The 22,953-nt window shown below is 45.4% G+C and overlaps 1 protein-coding gene and 1 pseudogene across 2 annotated transcripts; both read right to left on the bottom strand.

The window, feature by feature from the left end:
- The window catches only part of LOC100491523, a 28,001-nt pseudogene continuing 5,048 nt past the window's right edge, over positions 1-22,953 (bottom strand).
- Positions 6,218-9,788, bottom strand: LOC108644460 (murinoglobulin-2-like). Of its 2 annotated transcripts, XM_031905421.1 has the most exons (6): positions 9,625-9,788; positions 9,393-9,514; positions 7,859-7,927; positions 6,964-7,066; positions 6,789-6,839; positions 6,218-6,630 (listed from the first exon to the last, which is right to left on the bottom strand). In XM_031905421.1, the coding sequence occupies exons 1-5, from the start codon at positions 9,638-9,640 to the stop codon at positions 6,790-6,792; spliced, it is 360 nt and encodes a 119-aa protein (XP_031761281.1). In that variant the 5' UTR covers positions 9,641-9,788; the 3' UTR covers positions 6,218-6,630; position 6,789. The 2 variants fall into 2 exon arrangements, with proteins under 2 accessions (XP_031761281.1, XP_031761282.1); XM_031905422.1 differs by lacking the exon at positions 7,859-7,927 and having other exon boundaries at positions 6,219-6,630.

The raw sequence follows: 22,953 nt of genomic DNA on the forward strand, positions 1-22,953 counted from the left end.
ATGGGTTAGTAAATGTGCCCCTTAGGATTTCTCTGGACTCTACTAAACAGTAAGGGTAGCCATCACCTGGGAATGGGGTGGGGATAGATTTATAATCAATTCTACAAATGGGTTATCGAACAGATCCCATGAGAAGAAAGATGCAGCAGAATGGGTTGGGTAGGTGCTTGAGAATGCTACATCATTTCATTTACACCCCCATCCAAAGGCTGAATATTTTTTAAATTGACTAAGAGCAACTGGGTTAGCGCGTGAAAGTACAAAGACAGCACCTTAGCGAGATAAGGGATCCCACGTTTGTAAAATCCATTCATAGTGTCGGTGTCAAATACAAGAGTTGCAAGTTGGCTGGTGATCATGATGGAGAACTGCTGAGTGACTTGAACCCCTGCCGGAGAGAAAAGGGCTAGGTTTAACTATATTGCTTCTTCCTCTTGCAAATCCAAAAACTGTTTGGCCAGAACTAGAGAAGACATGTGTGGCCCTCACAGCCACAGTGCGTTCAAAGGGAGGAGCACCTGGCCAATAGCAGTGGGGCTTTCAAAGCCTGAAAACAATTGCCCCCCTAATTTAGAACCAGAGATCTAGAAACCCCCCCCCCATGCTGCAGGCTGTATATTAAGCATATAAGAAACTGTATTTGCTGCAGATAATAAAAGTGGGAATCATTCCAGCATGTGAATAACTAAATAGTCCAAATTTGCAGGAGGTTTAAACAATTCAGAGGGGTTAAAGCTCAGGAAAGCTACTGTGCTCTAACACTTCATAAAGGAGTTGAGAAGATTACCTGGGGCAACATAAAGCAAAAAGAAATTGCAATTTCCAATGTCCTGTTCCTAGCAACTTTGCACTTGGTGTTTAAAAACCTTCTCTTTAGTCCCTCTCCTATTTATATTCCAGTCTCTTGGTTAAACTTCTGCCTGGTTGCCAAGGTAAATAAGACCATAGCAACCAGAAAGCTGCCAAAATGGAGAGCTGCTGAACAAAAAGCTAAATAACAGAAAAACCACAAAAAATAAAAAAATGGAAACCAATTGCAAATTGTCTCAGAAAATCAATGTCTAGGTCATACTAAAGGCCAACAACCCCTATAACAAAGAAACCTTTGGAGGGCCACCATCATTAACTTCTGCCTCTGGGAACCACTAGAAATATTATTGGCCCCAATTCTAAATGAGGTTTTTCCATGCAGCAGCAATGACTTTGTGCTGGTACCACCTGTTCCCACTCAGGACTACCATACATTACAATACTACAGTGGGGTACAAGAGCCACCATGTTGGGGTCTCCCTACTCTCTAGACATAAGCCCACCCAATATGAGGACTGCAAGTACTTTAGACTAAGCTCTCCCAAACCTACTTATAAACTATAACTCCCAGAATCCTCTGTCAGTTTTAGCTCATGAGGCCTCCCACTTTATTATCCCACTCTGTGCCACCCACCCAGACACTCCAGCAGCTCAAACACAGGCCCCACCATTAGACTTACTGTTAGTGAAGCTCAGTCCCGGGCCTTTGCCTCATACTCATGGGATAGGCTTATAGGTTTTGCCACTCCTTCCCTTCAACTGCCACCAATGAGCCTCACTTGGTTTAGCACTGATTAGTGATTGCTTCCGAGGCTCCCATGATAGGGCAGCCAAACCCTATTCCTCTATGAGGCTCCAGTTTTATTGTAATTGTTAGTCTTTATTCCTTATCAATTAGTCCCTCCTCTATTTATATTTCTTTCAATCCACTGCCTGGTTGCTAGGTTAAATTGGACCCCAGCAACCAGATAGCTGCTGAACACAAAGCAAAAATAATGAAAAACCTGCAAATAATTAAAAAATGAAGACCAATTGCAAATGGTCTGTGAATAGTGCTCTCTATATCATTCTAAAAGTTAATGTAACACTTGTTTGGCTTAGATATGGCAAACCCAGGCTAGTAGCATGATGTAGAGCATGTGTTACATGCGACCTTAATGCTCAGGAGTGGGCCTCCGCTAAGTGGGAGATAGATAATGGAGCTGAGGGTGTTGTTGAACTACAACTATATAGAGTAGTGTGGTGCAATAGATATAAATGGACGCCAGAGGATTGTTATGATAAACTATAATACAGGTTTATTGTCCAAGACACAGATGGTATCAGGGTATTATACTCACAGACACAGCAGATATAGATTGGGTCACAGTGATAAACAGCAGTTGTGACCTATAGGAACAGTATAGCCCAACATGGAGAAGTGCAGAGAAATAGCAGATAGCGCAGGATGGATGCCCTTTACTGGAATGGATCCCCTCCAGCCAACTGTGGTTCAGGGGTGAAGTACTGCCTGAAACCTACGTCTTAACTGGGGTCCCTACAGCAAGGCATACAGAGCCTGGGTTAGACTAAACCCTTACAGTCTCCTTTGATGGGGCTTGTGCTGCCCTTTCTAGCTAAACTGACTATGCTCACCTCTCCTAGAGGGTGCTATTAAATAGAACTAACTGTGCTGGCTTGTTCTCATTCACGGGGCCCTGTCCCCGACTTTTCACTAGGGTATGAGGTCCCCTAGGGTACAAAATGGCTTCTGGGCCTATGTCCGGTCCAGGCTCAGTTGGGGCTCTGCCTAGGGCACAGCATGCAGCCAAAAGAGGAAGCCACTCCCTCCTGCCAGACACTATATCAGCCTGCAGGGGGAGTGGTCAACCTGGCTAAACCTATTAGGGATAGTGTTTCAACTATAGAGAGCTCTGCCCAATAACAGTACAGATGTGAAGAGGTAGGGAAGTAAAGCCATAGGGCACTTAACCCTATGGGTCCCTACATTAATCTAAAGTTGAACTGCCCTTTTTAGGTTTTCACAAATGGCCGGAGCGGATCAGTATCACCCAAGTGACGTGGGGCAAGTTCAGGCCCCGGATATGTGGGAAGGTTTAAACACTTTTGGGTCTCCCTGCCACCTATAGGGCACATCTGCACTGGGGACTGGGTGGGCCGGAGATTCTGACAGGTGTTACACTTTCTCCCCAGCCCCTCATTAGTCCATTATATCACTTTCCCCTTTGTGCAATGTAAAGCTCCTGGGGGTAAGTGCCCAACAACCAACTCCTATATACAGGGCAGCGACATTGGCACTAAATCCTATTAGTACTGTTGTTTGTAATGTTGCTCAGTAGGGGGCGCACGGGTCCAGCACTTGGATTTATTCCACTTGCCCCTGACTCCTGAGCTGTGTGGGAAGTATAAAATGTAAATACATTTGTACCTGGGCTGTAACTCATGGCAACCAATCAGTCGATTGCTTTCAGTGTTCAACCTGCAGCTGGCTGGAAAAATCTAATCTCTGATTGGTTGCCATTGGTAACTGCCAAGGTGCAGATATGCCCAGTCTTTATAGTGTGAAATGAACGTTCCCTACATAACACATGCTTTGTGCTGATGCTGTACTGTCTGTGAGAAGCAATATGGCAGCTCCCACACATAAATACAAAGAGAAGCCATGTTGTGTAGCTTGTGAGACTTTATTCCGAACCTGGAGAGAATTATAAGACCAAAGTGGCGAGCCAGTTATTCCAGTAAGATCCAGTTCTCTCTGGATCAGGCGTTTTGGGGGGTCCTTACTCGGTACTGATGCATATATACAGTACAGTACTCATGGAACCAGAGGGGACAAGGGCAGGGAAGCTCCGAAATATGTTTTCAAATAAAATAATAAGAATAAATAGTTTGTGGCTTCACATAATTTGGGGAAAATCGCTACAAAATGATCCTAATCTGATTTCACTGACCCCGCCTCTTTCTCCTCTCAAACTATGGGGTATAAATGTGGGAGATTCTGACAGAAATTTCGTGATATATTTTGAAAGGAAATTGTAACCAACGGATAATTTATAGCCTTATAGGAAGCTATTCCCTCACAGATCCCCTGACAGGAATGAGGAGCTAAAATGGAGGCTATAACTGTAACAGGAAGTAGTGTGGGAGTGTAGGCCTCTGTCCAGCCATTGGCTGATGGAACCCAGCATGTGTGTGTGCCCTTGGTTTGTGTGTGAGCACAGGGCCTCATACCAGCCAGAGGGACTGGGAACTGGATATGGAATAGTTACATATTGGGATTACCCACTGGCACATACTTCTAGAAATATACTTTTGATATATTTTATAAAGAGACCTGCCATAGATTTTCAGCCTTTCATATGTAGCTCTGTGAAGAGTAGGGTTGCCGCCATTTTGTTCCCCTAATACTGGCTGGGAAATGGGTGGATGGGGCTGGCAAATGGTTGGGATGGGCGGGGGACAGGGTGAGCATTGGTGGGCCCAGTGTCAGACTGGGGTGCAAGGGGCCCACACACCACCAGCAGCTGAAAGGGTGAGAGAAGGGAGGAATTTATAGGGCATTATCTATATCTCCCAGGTCCCTATTAGTACTATTAGACTCCATATTCTTATGCTTCTGGGCATACGTATGGTACATATAAGATTAATAATTGCAAATGTAGGAGACTGAAGGTAGTTACCCTTTATTCAGGCAGTCCCCTAAACGTTCAGACAGCAAAGAGTGGGCTTAATTTACAGTATAGTTGGAAAGGGAAGCTGCTCCCTTTTCCTGGGATTAAATATTGTTCCTGGCAGTTCAGTAACTGGCCAGTAGATGTCATTGTTCTTTTTTTATAAAAGGGGAAGCTAACGTGTGCTCGGCTTGGCCTCACTAGGGTGGATGGGTGGAGTCAGGCCCAGTAGGTGCAGATAGTGTGAGGATAGATATGTAATAGCAACTCAAGGAGTAAGAGTTAGGATCAGGCTAGTTAGTGAGAAGCCAGAAGCTCCACAGAGGAGAATTAGAAGCATTAGAGTCCTGGGTGTTCCACTCTCAGGGTAGGGACACAAGTGTACAGACTTAGGGTCACTGTACCTAGCTTAGGTCCAAAGGGCCTGATACTGAGGACTGGCCACTTCTGATTCGACTAAATCCAATGTTCAAATATTGACCCCTGATGGGTAAATCATTGGCTTGAACTTTTATATGTAACTGCTGAATACTGGCACTTCATTTACTTGTGACTGTCCCCCTGGAGGTTCTTCTACATTTCTGTTAATAAAGAGTTATTATTTGCATTTAAGAAAACCATGAATCCTTCTAATTCTCCTTGGTGGTGCCCAATTTATTTGTTCAACCCGTAGTTCTGTGCTACCCTTCCTCTAACGATCCGCGAGATAAAAAGGTTGCATGTTTATTGATTTGTTTGGCAAATGGATAGTTTCTTGGATCAAAGCACTGTCACCTTATAAATATTTGATGGGATATTATCATTTACCATTTCAGGCATAACGCCCAGCATGCAGCCCCCCCAATGGCTGGCACTTACTCTCCTTCTCAAGGATTTCCAGTTGGGAGGGTTCCTATAATATTTGGTCACTTGCTGGTAGTAGTAGCACCTGCAACCCATATATTAATTTTCAAGGATATCCTCATTTGCACCATAGGTAGAATGGTCTGGAAGTCACCTACTTAGGACATAATATGAGAACATAAGGGTCCACCTATTAGAACTAGAAGGTGGCCTGAAAGCTACCTCATCCAAAGGTTTACAAGAAGAGGAGATTCAACTAAGTCTACAAGTGTGCTGGTCATGTTGATGCTGTAGGACAAGTGTTGCTGGGCCACATAACCATGAAATAAGTTCTTTGCAGATGCCAAATAAGGGCTGTGAAAGGCTATTTGGTAGTCCCATGTGGACTGCTGGCCTGAAGAAGGCTCTACTTGGAGTCAAACAGTGTTGTATGTATATTCCAAAACTTGTCTTCAAGCCAGAAATGTAAAATGGCACCTACTTTGTCAACCCATAAGAAGTTGTAGACTTGTCAGGAGACACCCCTGGAAGATGGTAGACATAAGTCTTTCAGCCTTGACAGTATGGCTACTGGAGCACCCCAATACTTGTAGACTGTTAAAAAAATAATGTAGGCCCCTGCAGAGTATTGTGTATTTGTTGTCAAATCAACATCAATTTATTAGTCCAGAATGTCTGAATCTGTAACCCTAAAGCCAAGCAGCGTCCATTGTAAAGCCAGATCGGATTAATTTACTAACCCAACCCAACCCACATTGTGTAACATCTTGTCATTACACAAGGGATCAGATGGAACAGCAGGTTGGCTCCCTGTTCCACAATTAGTCTATGGACTTTATGGACAGCAAAGTCTTTGCAAAATTTTAGTTGTTACAAAATACATAAAAGGATGAGAAGGGTGTGAACATGACTTTATTATCTGTTTAATTAAGATGTTTACACAACCAGAAGTGGAGCAGCCGACAGGGCCGAGTACAAAGGGAGTATCCCCAAAATACTTAGTGAATTGTGATGTAAAGAACAGGAACCCATAGGAGTAAACCTGGTTCTGCAGAGGTCTCAGTGCACTTTGGCTCAGCCCGTGTATATAAAGAGTGCTAGTTAAAGGCAAAGGAATGGGAGATGAGCCAATGGGAATAACTGATATAAAAAGCAGGAAATGTAATGCTTCCTTATAGGCCGGGCCGGGAGTAGCCTCATTCTCCATGGGTATAAAGACAAATCAGATGGGAATTGTTGAGCACAAGGAGTGTGAGGTTGGGAATTACATCTGTTCTAACATGGGGGGGGGGGGCAGCAATATTTCCTGAAAAATAAAACAGATGAACAGGGTGAGTACAGAATGCCAATAACAGCCAGAAGGCCACTAAGCATAACATTGAGGGGCTTGTTATTAGCCAAAGTAAGAAGGGAAAATTGAAGGAAAATTGCAAAGGTCAGTAGCCCGGCAGCAGCTCTACTTACTTTATTGCCCCCCTGAGCAGGGGTGACTGTATGCCGCATAGCCATTTTGATCTGTAAGAAACAATACCAGGAGTATGAGCTGAGGAACCCTCATAGGAAGAACATTACAAGTCTGAACCCTTAAACTCCATCCAGTTATCTGTCAGCCCCCCCCCCCCCAGCAACCCCACTTTACCTGTGTCGTAATAGTCGTAAGCATAAACCGAGCTGGGCGCCACATTCAGCACCCGGTTACCCATCTCCATCTTCAAAGGGAGCTCAACTGTCTTGCTGGAAACCTAGGGGGAACCACACACGATTGGGAAAGGCATTATTACTTCTTTTTAGGTTAATAAGTCCTAAAATAGAGAAAACCCACTGTGCTGTCTATCTGACAAGCTCCCCAGGCTCCCTGTCAGCCCATTACATTCTGAGAGAAAAGAAGTCATTCCCTTACAGTAACACTGAGCAAACTGGGTTAGTTACTTTACAGCACGGATGGGATTAAGCTACTGCTTATAATGAATGTATAATCCCCGTCTGTGTATTTTATACAATAGATACATTCAAGGGGTTGGTCACCTTCAAATTAACTTTTATTACGATGTAGAGAGTGATATTCTAAGACAATTTGCAGTTGGTCTTCATGTTATATTATTTGGGGTTTTTGAATTATTTCGCTTTTTTTGTTCAGCAGCTCTCCCGTTTGGAATGTTAGCAGTTATCTGGTTGCTAGGGTCCCATTTAACCCAGCAACCAGGCAGCGGTTTAAAAGAGAAACAAAAGTATGAATAGAGGAGGGACTAAATAGAATGATAAGTAACAAAAAGTTACAATAACAATGAAATTGTGCCCTCACCATTTCTTTAACCTACTAACAGTTAACCTGCAGGGAGGTTCAGAGGGAGACGTAAGGGGGGAAGTGACATCATGCATAGTGACGTCACTTCCACTTCCCGCAGGGGTGTCACTCTCACTTCCTGTTTAGGTCCCTGGTCCAATGACAGCCCTGGTCATAGGCCTAAGACTAGCCCAGAGAGAGAAATAGAGGAGAGGAAAGACCCTATAAACATAGGGAGGAGTTCACTTACAGAGCTTAAATACAGGAAAACATGATTGTTCTTCAGTTCATATCTGGAAATCAGTTTTTCATTCTCCAGCTATAAATATAATAAAAAGGAGATCATTTATAATAAAAAAGTTATTTGATATAATCAGCCCTCTTATTTCATCTATGAGCTTTGTTGGGTCCCAGGCGACGAAAGAATAGCGGCAGGCGACGAAAGAATAGCGGCAGGGGACGAAAGAATAGCGGCAGGGGACGAAAGAATAGCGGCAGGCGACGAAAGAAAAGCGGCGGGCGACGAAAGAAAAGCGGCGGGCGACAAAAGAATAGCGGCGGGGGACGAAAGAATAGCGGCGGGCGACGAAAGAATAGCGGCGGGCGACGAAAGAAAAGCGGCAGGCGATGAAAGAATAGCCGTGGGCTACAATTTTTTTGACGCACAACATTTCCGCCATTTTGGATTTAATAGTTAAATGATTCCCTTTTCTCTGTAATAATAAAACAGTACCTGTACTTGATCCCAACTAAGATATAATTACCCCTTATTGGGGCAGAACAGCCCTATTGGGTTTATTTAATGGTTAAATGATTCCCTTTTCTCTGTAATAATAAAACAGTACCTGTACTTGATCCCAACTAAGATATAATTACCCCTTATTGGGGCAGAACAGCCCTATTGGGTTTATTTAATGGTTAAATGATTCCCTTTTCTCTGTAATAATAAAACAGTACCTGTACTTGATCCCAACTAAGATATAATTACCCCTTATTGGGGGCAGAACAGCCCTATTGGGTTTATTTCATGGTTAAATGATTCCCTTTTCTCTGTAATAATAAAACAGTACCTGTACTTGATCCCAACTAAGATATAATTACCCCTTATTGGGGCAGAACAGCCCTATTGGGTTTATTTAATGGTTAAATGATTCCCTTTTCTCTGTAATAATAAAACAGTACCTGTACTTGATCCCAACTAAGATATAATTACCCCTTATTGGGGCAGAACAGCCCTATTGGGTTTATTTAATGGTTAAATGATTCCCTTTTCTCTGTAATAATAAAACAGTACCTGTACTTGATCCCAACTAAGATATAATTACCCCTTATTGGGGGCAGAACAGCCCTATTGGGTTTATTTAATGGTTAAATGATTCCCTTTTCTCTGTAATAATAAAACAGTACCTGTACTTGATCCCAACTAAGATATAATTACCCCTTATTGGGGGCAGAACAGCCCTATTGGGTTTATTTCATGGTTAAATGATTCCCTTTTCTCTGTAATAATAAAACAGTACCTGTACTTGATCCCAACTAAGATATAATTACCCCTTATTGGGGCAGAACAGCCCTATTGGGTTTATTTAATGGTTAAATGATTCCCTTTTCTCTGTAATAATAAAACAGTACCTGTACTTGATCCCAACTAAGATGTAATTACCCCTTATTGGGGGCAGAACAAGGCTATTAGATTTATTCAATGTTAAAGGGACTTTTTAGTGGCCTTCTGGATATCGGGTCCTGTGCCTGTATTGAAAAGCAACCCAAAGAGCAAAGAATACCTTAGGGTGACGGTGAGACCAATAACAAATGCGACTCCATTCAGGCAGTTTCCGGAGGATGTTACAGACACAGAGAAAGCAGAATTGTCTTTTGGCACCGGGATGTTGAATTGCACAGTACTCTGAAAATAGAAACCACAGAAGTTGGTAAATAAATGTATTTATGGGTTTCTGTTCTAATGGGACACTGTTACCCCCAGCAGGGAATTCCTCAAACTCTCACCCTTCTTACCTGCACCAAACAGCATCCTGTGCCACTGACATCAATGGCATATTGCCCAGGGACTGCGGGGAGTGGCTGTCTCTGTACTAAGAGCCTGTTAGTTTGATTCAGTGTCAGTTGTCCAACTTGTCCATTTCCGCTCTTGATGACCACATTGTGATTGGCGTTAGGTTTAAATATCAGAAGACCATAGGCGGCGAGAGCCTCTATTGCCACCACTGTGTCCTGAAAGAGAATGGGGAAATAGAATATGAATGAAAATGTCATCCCTTCAGAACTTCTTGTTTGGCCCAAGGGGAGGAGCAAAGCATACAATCCATTTAGTATCATATTTGAGAAGGATTATTTCAGAAAACACAATAAGTGAAAGTCAAGAATATTGAAATGAAGGGTTGAACGAGGGGAAAGATGGGGCATAAATAGTCTGAAGTTTCTCAGGCAGTTAGAGAATGGCCATTACCTACAGGCATAGGACTGGGTAGAGAATGTATAGTCACAGGTCTCCTCTCAGTGGAACATAAGATTGGACATTAATAGTGGCCATACACTGGAAGATTTGCTCATTTGGTGAGGTTGCCAAGCAAGTGGATCTTCTCCAAAAATGCCAACATAAAGGTGGGCAATATTGGGATAATAACTGTTTGGCCCTAAAGCCAAATGATTGAATTACAATGACGGGCATAGGCACTGTAGGATTTTGGGCCGCATTAACAAGCTGATGCGGTCTCCTATCCAACGGAAAATCAAACCTGCCCTACGAGGCCAATTTTCAGGTAGGCCCTTCAGGGCAGATGTATGGGCAGATAAGCTGCGGAATTCGTCTGAAGGACCTGCACCTTTAGGCAGGGTCGGACTGGGGGGGTGCAGGCTCCCGCCCCAAGGGCCCTGCAGGTGCCCCCTAACCCCTCCAGGGGCCCCCCCGCAGGGCCCCTACCCGACGTCCTCCACGAGCGCACATAAATTTAACGCATCAGGGGAGGAACAGTCGAGCAGGGGGAGCGCCGGCAAGGGTCAGACTGGGCCGCCGGGGCCCACCGGGATTTTTCCCGGTGTCACGGTGGCCCAGTCCGACCCTGCCTTTAGGCATTTATAGAAAGGGGAATCAAGATGGACTGATAGCCACAGGAACAAATGGCCTTGGAGGGGAGGAAGGCCTAGATGATAGCTTTATAGCTGATTTGCAGTGAATCTTATGGCACTGTGCCCCCCCCCCCCCATAGTGTATTTCAGTTAGTAATGGTTCTTCGGGTCATCAAGATAGTATTTCAATAACTCATGGTCCTGCGAATAACCCAGAGTGCATCTCAGCTGGTAAACACTCAACAGCACTGACCCTGTCATTATGCCAACTGGACATGTCAAACCAGTACAATAGAACCAGGAGGAATCTGAATTAAGACCCTTATGGATCTGCCCCTCTTCACTCATTTTTAATATTTTTGCTTTTTCACTTACCTGAGTTGACCTGAAGCCTCCATATGCGTTCATCTGGCGGACAAGCCAAATTGCTATTTGAGCCATGTAGGTAAGGTCATCCTGGGTGACAGTGGAAGCCTGGGGGCGCTGTAAGGTGCCACAGACAGTCACTATTTCTAGGGCTGGGGGGGGGCTGTTTGTGCCTCTGGGTACTGGGAATGCCTGGGGGCGCTGGTAAGGTGCCACAGACAGTCACTATTTATAGGGCTGGGGGGGGGCTGTTTGGTGCCTCTGGGTACTGGGAATGCCAGGGGAGCTGTAAGGTGCCACAGACAGTAACTATTTATTGGGCTGGGGGGGCTGTTTGTGCCTCTGGGTACTGGGAATGCCAGGGGGGCTGTAAGGTGCCACAGACAGTAACTATTTATTGGGCTGGGGGGGCTGTTTGTGCCTCTGGGTACTGGGAATGCTAGGGGGGGCTGTAAGGTGCCACAGACAGTCACTATTTATTGGGCTGGGGGGCTGTTTGTTCCTCTGGGTACTGGGAATGCCAGGGGGCTGTAAGGTGCCACAGACAGTCACTATTTATTGGGCTGGGGGTGCTGTTTGTGCCTCTGGGTACTGGGAATGCCAGGGGAGCTGTTTGTGCCTCTGGGTACTGGGAATGCCATGGGGGCTGTAAGGTGCCACAGACAGTAACTATTTTGGGCTGGGGGGGGGGGCTGTTTGTGCCACTGGGTACTGGGAATGCCAGGGGGGCTGTAAGGTGCCACAGACAGTAACTATTTATTGGGCTGGGTGGGGGGGGGGGCTGTTTGTGCCTCTGGGTACTGGGAATGCCATGGGGGCTGTAAGGTGCCACAGACAGTAACTATTGGGCTGGGGGGGGGCTGTTTGTGCCTCTGGGTACTGGGAATGCCAGGGGGGCTGTAAGGTGCCACAGACAGTCACTATTTTTGGGCTGGGGGTGCTGTTTGTGCCTCTGGGTACTGGGAATGCTAGGGGGGGCTGTAAGGTGCCACAGACAGTCACTATTTATTGGGCTGGGGGGGCTGTTTGTGCCTCTGGGTACTGGGAATGCCAGGGGGGCTGTAAGGTGCCACAGACAGTTACTATTTATTGGGCTGGGGGGGGGGCTGTTTGTGCATCTGGGTACTGGGAATGCCAGGGGGGGCTGTAAGGTGCCACAGACAGTCACTATTTATTGGGCTGGGGGGGCTGTAAGGTGCCTCTGGGTACTGGGAATGCCAGGGGGGCTGTAAGGTGCCACAGACAGTTACTATTTATTGGGCTGGGGGGGGGGCTGTTTGTGCCTCTGGGTACTGGGAATGCCAGGGGGGGCTGTAAGGTGCCACAGACAGTCACTATTTATTGGGCTGGGGGGCTGTTTGTGCCTCTGGGTACTGGGAATGCCAGGGGGGCTGTAAGGTGCCACAGACAGTCACTATTTATTGGGCTGGGGGGACTGTTTGGGCCTCTGGGTACTGTATTTTTTATCCCAGTCTGGACCTGACTGAAGTTCTGTATCTCTGTACAGCTTCTGACTGGCCCTCAGGTAGGGGCCACAGGCTTGCATAGTGTGTGCAGGAACCAGCAGAATACAGAGGGGGGGCTATCCCACTTCATTTGCTGAGGCAGGACAACTTTTAGGGTTACATATCTCAGCTTTCATAGAGCTGCTGTACTTTTCAAGTCCCGAATCTAAAGATACAGACAGGCTTTATGGGACGAGGAGAGGGTTCCTACCGCTGGCTGCTGTATCTCCCACAGGCTGTGGCGGGGGGCTCTCTGCCGGGGGTAGTAGAACAGTGTCGGATGCAGCCTGCTTCTCACGTTCCTTTAGCAGTTGAGGGCTGCCCACCTGTACAGAAAGAAATACATAGTATTAAGGGGTAAATTAACTTTAAGTATGATGCAGCGAATACTATTCTGAGACAATTTGCAATTGGTCCTCATTTTTTATCTGTTGTGGTTTTTTAATTATTTCACTTTTTGTTCAACGGTTTGTTCAATTTGGAGTTTCAGAAACTATCTGGTTGCTAGGGTTCAGTTTGACCTAGCAGTCAGGCAGTGATCTACAAGAGACAGCAGAATATGAACAGGAAAGGGCCTAAATAGAAAGATAAGGAATAAAAAGTAACAATAACAATAAAACTGGAGCCTCACAGATCAGTCTTTTTTAGCTGCCGGGGTCAGTGACCCCATTTGAGGGCTGGAAGGAGTCAGAAGAAGAAGGCAAATAATTCAAAAACTAAAAGAAAAATAATTATGAAGACCAATTGATTAAGCAATCTATAACATACTAAAAGTTCATGTAAAGGTGAGCCACCCCTTTAACCAGGCAGAATGGATGTTGGAGAGAGCAAGAGAGATGAATCCATAGGCCAGCCCATTCATGCAGTGGGTGGCAGGTTAGCTGACTTGCTACACAGAGGCCAGAAACAGGGCGGTACTTACAGGGAAAGGCTCCGCCCCCTCCTGGATTACAAAACCCTCAATGATGTGAGTCAGGATCTGCGGCTTGACAATGGCCTGGGGAGGCTTGGAGTCGCTATGCTGCCGGGAAGATATTGACAGGGCAGGGACACTGGCGGGAGCCAAAACCGTAAGGGTGGGGGAGACCTGGGTGGCGGCCTCTGGCTTATCTGAAAGAGAGCACGTAACATTGCGTAAGCAGTCTATAGTTACAGTTTCACTACAGTAAAGGAAACCAATCTGAGAAGGAGAGAGGCAGTCTCAGCTTAAAGAACAGAATCACAAATCATAGAGCACCTCTCTCACCGGCTGGGGTGCTGGTCTCCTCAACAGTTGGGGGGGCGTCAGTGGGCGGAGATGCTTTGACAGGCAGCACAGAGGGATCGTCCCTGTCATCCTCTACCTCTGCCTTCCTCTTCCCTGGACCAGATAGTTTTCCCTAAGAGCCAAAGACCAGTCTGTTAGTTGGGTTGGTCAGAAAGCAAATCATTGCCAGTTTGTGCCCTGTGACTTACCTGCAGAACTCCATAAAACCCAGCTTGGCTTTCCTGCACTGCGCCGGCCACCACAGAAGCAACAGGGGCAGGAGAAGGGGGCAGAGTCAACTGTGTCATGGAGGATGCTTGTGAGGGAACTTGAGTGGCCCCCAAGGCTAATGCCTGGGCCTTGCTGTCTGGCACCCACCAGCTGTACGGGGATATGAGGCTGGCTGGGGGAAGGTATAGGAAGGGGCCTGGTGCCTTGGGACGCTTTAGCCCCCAGGTGACCTTGAAGATTTAGGGGAGGCACGCCTTTGCCGGGCTGCTTGGGCTGGATGGGTACAGGAGCTTTAGTGGGGATAGCAGACTCGCTAGTTGCCTGCAGCATCGGTTGCACCACCAGGGTTTGTTGGGTTCCAGGGGTCTGCAGGCCTTGCTGGGTGGCAGGCTGAGGCTGGGCGAGCTGGAGGTGAGTAGAAGCATGGAGCAGCTGCGACTGTCTGTGCTGATGGATAGCAATCTGCTGCTGAAAGACCACTTGCTTCTGCTGCAGCACCGAGTGCGGCTGGATGTGTACGTGGCTACGGGGAGAGAGAGAGTTAAAGGGCACAGTGGGAAGGGGTTGCACAGAGAAAAGAATATAAAGCACAAAGGGAACAAGCACAGAACAATGAACAAATAAAGTGAGGCCAGAGAGAAGGTGAAGGGAGGAAATATGAAAAGAAAGAAAAGAGAAAGAATGAGTTAAGTATTGTATGAATGCACAAAGAGAGACTATCACACACACTCCCAACATACAGGCCATAAAGCAATAGTGTCTATGTACGTACAAACATGTATAAACACAACAACTGACACACTCCCTTAGGCCTCTTTATTAATGGAACCCCCAGACCTGAAACAATAATAATTCTTCTATCCCCTCCCTTAAAAGCAATCAAAACCCTCCCCCCAACCCCCAGGTCCCCTACATCAGACTGGCACCACGAAGCCTGCTGGGAGTACGTGTGCTTAAAGCCCATCCCATACCTCAACCCCAAGCAGCACAAGATGGTACATTTTTATATTAGGCACCCATAGTAAAAAGTGATGCGAGGAATAAGGGTGAGTTTAGTTCTCCTTTAAACCAGCTTCCATAACGGCATCTACACCTATGTAATGGTACTAATAATTAATGATGACGACTGATAGGAAGGATGCCTATTTGACAGATTCTGCAGCTCATCTGCCAGTGTATGGGACCCCCCACCCATTTTATCACATTGTCACCACCCCATTAAAACGTTCAGCAAACAACAAACCAAAAGGAAATCTTAGGCTGAAGAGAGGAAGGTGACTTTGCTTAGTGGAAGTGAAGGCATTAAGAGAAATCACACCCAAGGTGTAGGGCTAACGTTTTCACACAGCTTTCTGGCCGCTACTAATGGTTCACCTTCAGAGGAGCTGGCTGGGAGATAGTAGCTCCTGCTGCTGAAGTAGTTGCCGCAGTCTGTTGGCCCCGAACAGCAAGATTCTGAACCTGGGAGAAAAATAAAAAGGTGTGTCATTTGCCTACTAAAGCCCTGCTGCCCTAAAACCCCAAAGAACTTGGCCCTGACCATAGATAGGTAGCTAAAGTCTGTTATATTCTCCCAACTTCTAAAAAACAATGTCTTTAAAGGGGCAGTAAACCCTGCTGCACGGCACTGCTCAACTAAACTTTACTCAGTTGTTGCTGGACTACAAATCCCTGAATAATGTAACATATAATATAGCTTGAAGCAAGCTGGGAGCTGTAGTCCACTGACATCAGGGTTGTATTTTTAAAGCAATACTGCACAATAAAACTTTTCTCCCAACCTGCACAGCGAGTTGCCAAAATCGGCCAACTCTTTTGCAAAGGATTCGGGGTTTGCCCAAACCTGAAAATAGAGGATTCTGTGCATCCTTACTTTAGAGTGATGGGACAAAAACCTGATCAAAAACCTTACAATCCCCTCCCCTCCTTTTAAAGAGAATTGCCATTGTAGAAATAGAGAAGACTTTTTGGAAGCTTTCATTTCCTCGTGCTATTGGCCCATTTAAGACAATATATAAAGCTGTGTCTTGCATAGAGGGAGCGACTAAATCCAGAGAGATAAACCTTACTTGATCCGAGTCCTGATGCACTCCTTGGTTCTGGGGAGATGTCACCTCCTGCTGGACAGCTACCGACCCATTGGGCATTAAAATGAGCTGCGAGTTCAGTGGAACCCCACGCCCAAGAGACCGGTTGACCTGTAGAAGGTTCCCTAGCTGTGGCTGCTGCAGAAGAAGAAATAAATAAATAGATATATCTATATCTCTCTCTCTAGATATCTCACTCTATATATATTATACACATCCTGCATCTTGAGAGGAATGTGCCTGTATAAGATGCAACTTACGCGCAGGTACATCTGTGTCTGTGACTGGCCAAGAGGCGGCGAGCTGGCATTACTAAGCAACACTGACTGTGTGAGGGTAGTGGCGCTGGGGGCGGTGACATTCTGGGTACGGCTCAGGAGCTGGGCTGAAGAGCTTGTGGAAAGGTTAGCCTGCTGGAAAAGTACATCATAGTTACATTAATACCCCATAAATAGAACAGAAACACCACCAATATCAAAAAATAATGAGCAGAGACTCACCGATCCCTGGGTGGTGTTCGTCTGCTGGGCGGAGCCTGTGTTAGGGGATGCGGCCTGCCGACTGGCAGCTATGGTTGCCTGTTGGTAGAAAGTACAAATGTACTGTTATAAAGGGTTTTCTATGAACATGTATATGCAGGCCTTACAGTGTTTATTCCTGCAGTGACTGGAAATCACCGTGCCAGGATGCCAGTTTGCATTTTTATTTGATTGGAATGGAGTATCAACTTGATGGAAACTCAAACAAAGAATGTTCTACATGCGTGTACAGGTGTATATACGTTTTTGGTTATTTTTCCCTTTCCTGGATTTAACATTTAACTGGAATTTATGCCATTTAGGCATGGCCCCCTGGGAAATGTAAAATCACTGTTCTACTGTATCATGCTTGGCTTCAGGAACCTTTAACATCCACATATATATGTTATGGCTCATACGTAGATAAAGGGGAACGCCACCCAACTACAACTTAAGCTTTTTAAAATGTAAACATAATTTCAAGCAACTTTGCAATATACATAAAATATGCAGCCTGTTCATGCGCTTTAATGTAATAATATGGTTTGGAACAGTTCCCTAAGCCCCGCCCCCTGTTCCCCTGCTGATCTGGCTGGCTACTTTGTGACTCCAATAAAATGCAACAGTAGTTGCCTGCCCTCAGCCTGCCTCCTCCCAATCCCACAATCCCCTGCAATAAGGAAAGGGACATGGCAGTGCACTGCATTGTGGGTTATGTAGTTCCTACATGCTGCCTGTAAGCTGTGGAGAAGTTGTTACAATCAATGTTTTAGTCCCTCCTCCTCTGCCTGTATATCCAATGATGCAGAAAGAGAAGAACTGTTTTGCAGCTGGATTTCAGCCTATAAATGGGATTTATTCCTACTGTATGAAGGAACAGATTACAGGGATAGGTATAGTAGGGTTTCTGTGTTGTGTGTGGCTCTTTAACAAACTTTGATTCTGAAGCTGAAGTTCCCCATTAAGACATCTTGCGATTCAGCTTTGGTCTTCCATTTAGTACAAGTCCTCCTTTCTTAGCTCTGGACACAACCATACGCAGCTTGGGCCACAAACTCAAGGAAAGTCATTACAGTTGAAACACTTACTTGCTGAACGGCTGCCAGGCTGTGTAGTTGCGCATTACTCAGCTGCTGTTGTAGCATCAACTGGTGAAAATACTGAGCAGCATTGGGCTGTCTGTGGAGAGCTTGCAGGGCCTGTGGCGGAAGCGCATACAGAGACTTAATCAGCAACAATAAATGATTTTGCAACAGTCTGGCTGTCCCAAGGGATTGTCTGAAATAAATATCAAGACATTTTGACAAAACCAAGCAATTCAAGGTTTCACAAACCTGTACAGCTTGCCGTTCATACAGGGACATCTGGGATATCTGAGGGCGTGTACTGCTCCCTGACGCTGAGCTCCCATTGGTTGAGCTGGAGTTCTGTTCACTCTCTGTTTCCATAGTGGGACCTTCACCTGCAAATCACAAAATGTTCTAATCAGTCAGAAGCCTGGGGGATAGAATAGTGTATCATCACATATGGTTAAAAGGCCACTATACAGTGGTGTGAAAAACTATTTGCCCCCTTCCTGATTTCTTATTCTTTTGCATGTTTGTCACACTTAAATGTTTCTGCTCATCAAAAACCGTTAACTATTAGTCAAAGATAACATAATTGAACACAAAATGCAGTTTTTAAATAAAGGTTTACGTTATTAAGGGAGAAAAAAAACTCCAAATCTACATGGCCCTGTGTGAAAAAGTGATTGCCCCCCTTGTTAAAAAATAACTTAACTGTGGTTTATCACACCTGAGTTCAATTTCTGTAGTCACCCCCAGGCCTGATTACTGCCACACCTGTTTCATCAAAATCACTTAAATAGGAGCTACCTGACACAGAGAAGTAGACCAAAAGCACCTCAAAAGCTAGACATCATGCCAAGATCCAAAGAAATTCAGGAACAAATGAGAACAAAAGTAATTGAGATCTATCAGTCTGGTAAAGGTTATAAAGCCATTTCTAAAGCTTTGGGACTCCAGCGAACCACAGTGAGAGCCATTATCCACAAATGGCAAAAACATGGAACAGTGGTGAACCTTCCCAGGAGTGGCCGGCCGACCAAAATTACCCCAAGAGCGCAGAGACAACTCATCAGAGAGGCCACAGAAGACCCCAGGACAACATCTAAAGAACTGCAGGCCTCACTTGCCTCAATTAAGGTCAGTGTTCACGACTCCACCATAAGAAAGAGACTGGGCAAAAACGGCCTGCATGGCAGATTTCCAAGGCGCAAACCACTTTTAAGCAAAAAGAACATTAAGGCTCGTCTCAATTTTGCTAAAAAACATCTCAATGACTGCCAAGACTTTTGGGAAAATACCTTGTGGACCGACGAGACAAAAGTTGAACTTTTTGGAAGGTGCGTGTCCCGTTACATCTGGCGTAAAAGTAACACAGCATTTCAGAAAAAGAACATCATACCAACAGTAAAATATGGTGGTGGTAGTGTGATGGTCTGGGGTTGTTTTGCTGCTTCAAGACCTGGAAGGCTTGCTGTGATAGATGGAACCATGAATTCTCTACCAAACCTGAAGGAGAATGTCCGGCCATCTGTTCGTCAACTCAAGCTGAAGCGATCTTGGGTGCTGCAGCAGGACAATGACCCAAAACACACCAGCAAATCCACCTCTGAATGGCTGAAGAAAAACAAAATGAAGACTTTGGAGTGGCCTAGTCAAAGTCCTGACCTGAATCCTATTGAGATGTTGTGGCATGACCTTAAAAAGGCGGTTCATGCTAGAAAACCCTCAAATAAAGCTGAATTACAACAATTCTGCAAAGATGAGTGGGCCAAAATTCCTCCAGAGCGCTGTAAAAGACTCGTTGCAAGTTATCGCAAACGCTTGATTGCAGTTATTGCTGCTAAGGGTGGCCCAATCAGTTATTAGGTTCAGGGGGCAATTACTTTTTCACACAGGGCCATGTAGGTTTGGATTTTTTTTCTCCCTAAATAATAAAAACCCTCATTTAAAAACTGCATTTTGTGTTTACTTGTGTTATCTTTGACTAATAGTTAAATGTGTTTGATGATCAGAAACATTTTGTGTGACAAACATGCAAAAGAATAAGAAATCAGGAAGGGGGCAAATAGTTTTTCACACCACTGTACACTTCCTGCTAAATTGTGCTTAGTACAGGGGAATCCCTATGCTGCTATAGTTTTATGGTATCTCTCTGTACAGGCTATGTGCAAACTTACGGGGATGTTCCTGCTGAATTGTGCTTAGTACAGGGGAATCCCTATGTGCCATAGTTTTATGGTATCTCTCTGTACAGGCTATGTGCAAACTTACGGGGATGTTCCTGCTGAATTGTGCTTAGTACAGGGAATCCCTATGATGCCATAGTTTTATGGTATCTCTCTGTACAGGCTATGAGCAAACTTAGGGGGCTGTTCCTGCTGAATTGTGCTTAGTACAGGGGAATCCCTATGCTGCCATAGTTTTATGGTATCTCTCTGTACAGGCTATGAGCAAACTTAGGGGGCTGTTCCTGCTGAATTGTGCTTAGTACAGGGAATCCCTATGATGCCATAGTTTTATGGTATCTCTCTGTACAGGCTATGAGCAAACTTAGGGGGCTGTTCCTGCTGAATTGTGCTTAGTACAGGGAATCCCTATGATGCCATAGTTTTATGGTATCTCTCTGTACAGGCTATGAGCAAACTTAGGGGGCTGTTCCTGCTGAATTGTGCTTAGTACAGGGAATCCTATGATGCCATAGTTTTATGGTATCTCTCTGTACAGGCTATGAGCAAACTTAGGGGGCTGTTCCTGCTGAATTGTGCTTAGTACAGGGGAATCCCTATGTGCCATAGTTTTATGGTATCTCTCTGTACAGGCTATGAGCAAACTTAGGGGGCTGTTCCTGCTGAATTGTGCTTAGTACAGGGGAATCCCTATGCTGCCATAGTTTTATGGTATCTCTCTGTACAGGCTATGAGCAAACTTAGGGGGCTGTTCCTGCTGAATTGTGCTTAGTACAGGGGAATCCCTATGTGCCATAGTTTTATGGTATCTCTCTGTACAGGCTATGAGCAAATTTAGGGGGCTTTTCCTGCTGAATTGTGCTTAGTACAGGGGAATCCCTATGTGCCATAGTTTTATGGTATCTCTCTGTACAGGCTATGAGCAAACTTAGGGGGCTGTTCCTGCTGAATTCTGCTTAGTACAGGGGAATCCCTATGTGCCATAGTTTTATGGTATCTCTCTGTACAGGCTATGAGCAAATTTAGGGGGCTGTTCCTGCTGAATTGTGCTTAGTACAGAGGAATCCCTATGCTGCCATAGTTTTATGGAATCTCTCTGTAGAAACTTTTCATATTGATACTTGAAATCAAAGGGGAAATAAAATGAACAAAATGTAAATAAGAGCAAGTTAAACGATGATCTTTCCCAACACTCACCAAGGTGAGAAGTTTGATAGAAAAATGATTCAATCCATGCAGAGCTTCAGTTCCCTACAAATTACAGAAATGATTAGAGAGGAAAAACAAGTTGAAGTCTTGAATCCTTAAATACTAAAGCCCCACGTCATTCAGGATTACACCTCTGTGTAAATAATACTACATACACGTGTGTGTAACAGTCGTACCTCAGCTGCCCACTCTATCACAAAGCTGCATTTCCCACTGGTAAATATCAGATATTGGGGGGCCCGTTCCCTACCATGTACTGATAAATACTCTGTTTTACCCAAAGTACCTCAGTTCCAAACCAAGGGGAGTCATGTGAAGTTGCCCCTTTGCTGCTATAACTGCCCTTCTGTGCAACCCCATTCTGTAGGGCCTGGCTCTGTGCCTGGGGGGCATTATTGTGCTGAAACAGGAAAGGGCCCCCCTGTCCCACAAAGTAGGGAGCAAGAGAAAGCCCCCCTACAGCTGACATTGTGCATTCAGGCAGATAGTGCTGGCCCGGCATCTAATAAACTTGTATGGCAGCCTTGCAGTTGGTCAGTCCCTCCAGGGTAGTATTTCCAATGGGCACCGCTTGGCATTGCCTATGGTTCTAGGCTTGTGTGAGACGGTGAAGGCAATAAACTGCAATTTCCTACATGAACAGCAGAAACAGTCCAACCCCAAACATTGACCCACAACTGCATGTAAATAAAGCCTAAAATGCTGTGTGGTTACTATGGTCAGTGAACTCGGCAACCAGACTGATTGTGAGGCTTATTTAGGTGAGTAAAAGCTATAAGGGAATACACTGTGCCCCTAGTCTCATTCTGCAGTGCAAAACTGTATTGTGTTTGGCTTTATGCATATATCAGAGATTCTCACCCAAGCAATTAGTAAGTAGGGCAGTGTATAATGATCAGCAGCATGTGTAGCGCTCTGTTGTCTCCCACTAGCGCGGGAACATTGCTCCCCCACAATAACCCAAGATCTCTCCTAGTTTATTATCAGGAACTCTAAAGCTACCAACGCTATACAGCTGCCCAATGTTAATGGAACACGCACGCCAATAAATCAATGTATTAAGCAACCACCTAATGGGCTCACCTAAAGGTGGCCATGCACGGTAAGATTGGCCGTTTGGTGAGGTAGCCAATCAAGCAAATGGCGTCCATCTTGGGTGGGCGATATCACGCCAATGTGACTGTGCGGCCAGATATCAGTCGGGGAGGCCTGTTGGAGGGCCCCATACGCAGGCAGATAAGATGCCAAATCAGCAGCTTTAATCTGCCCGTGTATGGCCACCTTTACTGTCCCAAACTGGCCCCTGCCTATTGGCTAAAATAAAAACCAATTTTATTGGTTAAAATTTTGGGCAAAATAAACAGATTACAAGCAAAGTGAACCATGAGAGAAATGTATGAAGGGTTGAAGGTTGGCAGGGATGGGAGCACTTTACAGACAGTTTCCAAGTGCCAAATTCCTTTGGAATCTGAATGCCGAACACACATGGGATGATTAGTCGTTGCAACTTTATGAAAAGTCGCAGCGACTAATCTGTGCAGCAAAAATCCGCAAACGATTAGTCACAGCAACGTCCACTATACACTATGGGCGAAAAGTCACCGTGACTGCCTTAACTAAAAGTCGCAGCAACTAATCGCCTCGTGTGTCTTCGCTCTAAGTCTTAAGGCATGTAGTTCCAAGTGCCCCCCAACTTTCACCTCCCTGGGGAAAACAACTGAATGAAACCAACTCCCATGCTCCCTACAGCCAAGCCAAACTGATTGCCTGCCATTCAGTCACCCGTGTCCCCCAATAACTCCAGTCAGGGCGTATTCAACCACCTTTCCCTACAGTAATC

The sequence above is a fragment of the Xenopus tropicalis genome, chromosome 7 (genome assembly GCF_000004195.4).
Source record: "Xenopus tropicalis strain Nigerian chromosome 7, UCB_Xtro_10.0, whole genome shotgun sequence".
NCBI classification, from domain to species: Eukaryota; Metazoa; Chordata; class Amphibia; order Anura; family Pipidae; genus Xenopus; species Xenopus tropicalis.

Bases quoted from the DNA above. Each gene is read 5' to 3' on its own strand.
- LOC108644460 (XM_031905421.1), bottom strand. The intron at 7,928-9,392 runs GTATTCTTTGCT...TTATATTTATAG, and splicing joins GGTCTCACCGTCACCCTAAG to CTGGAGAATGAAAAACTGAT. The intron at 7,067-7,858 runs GTAAGTGAACTC...GGTTCCCCCTAG, and splicing joins TTTTCCTGTATTTAAGCTCT to GTTTCCAGCAAGACAGTTGA.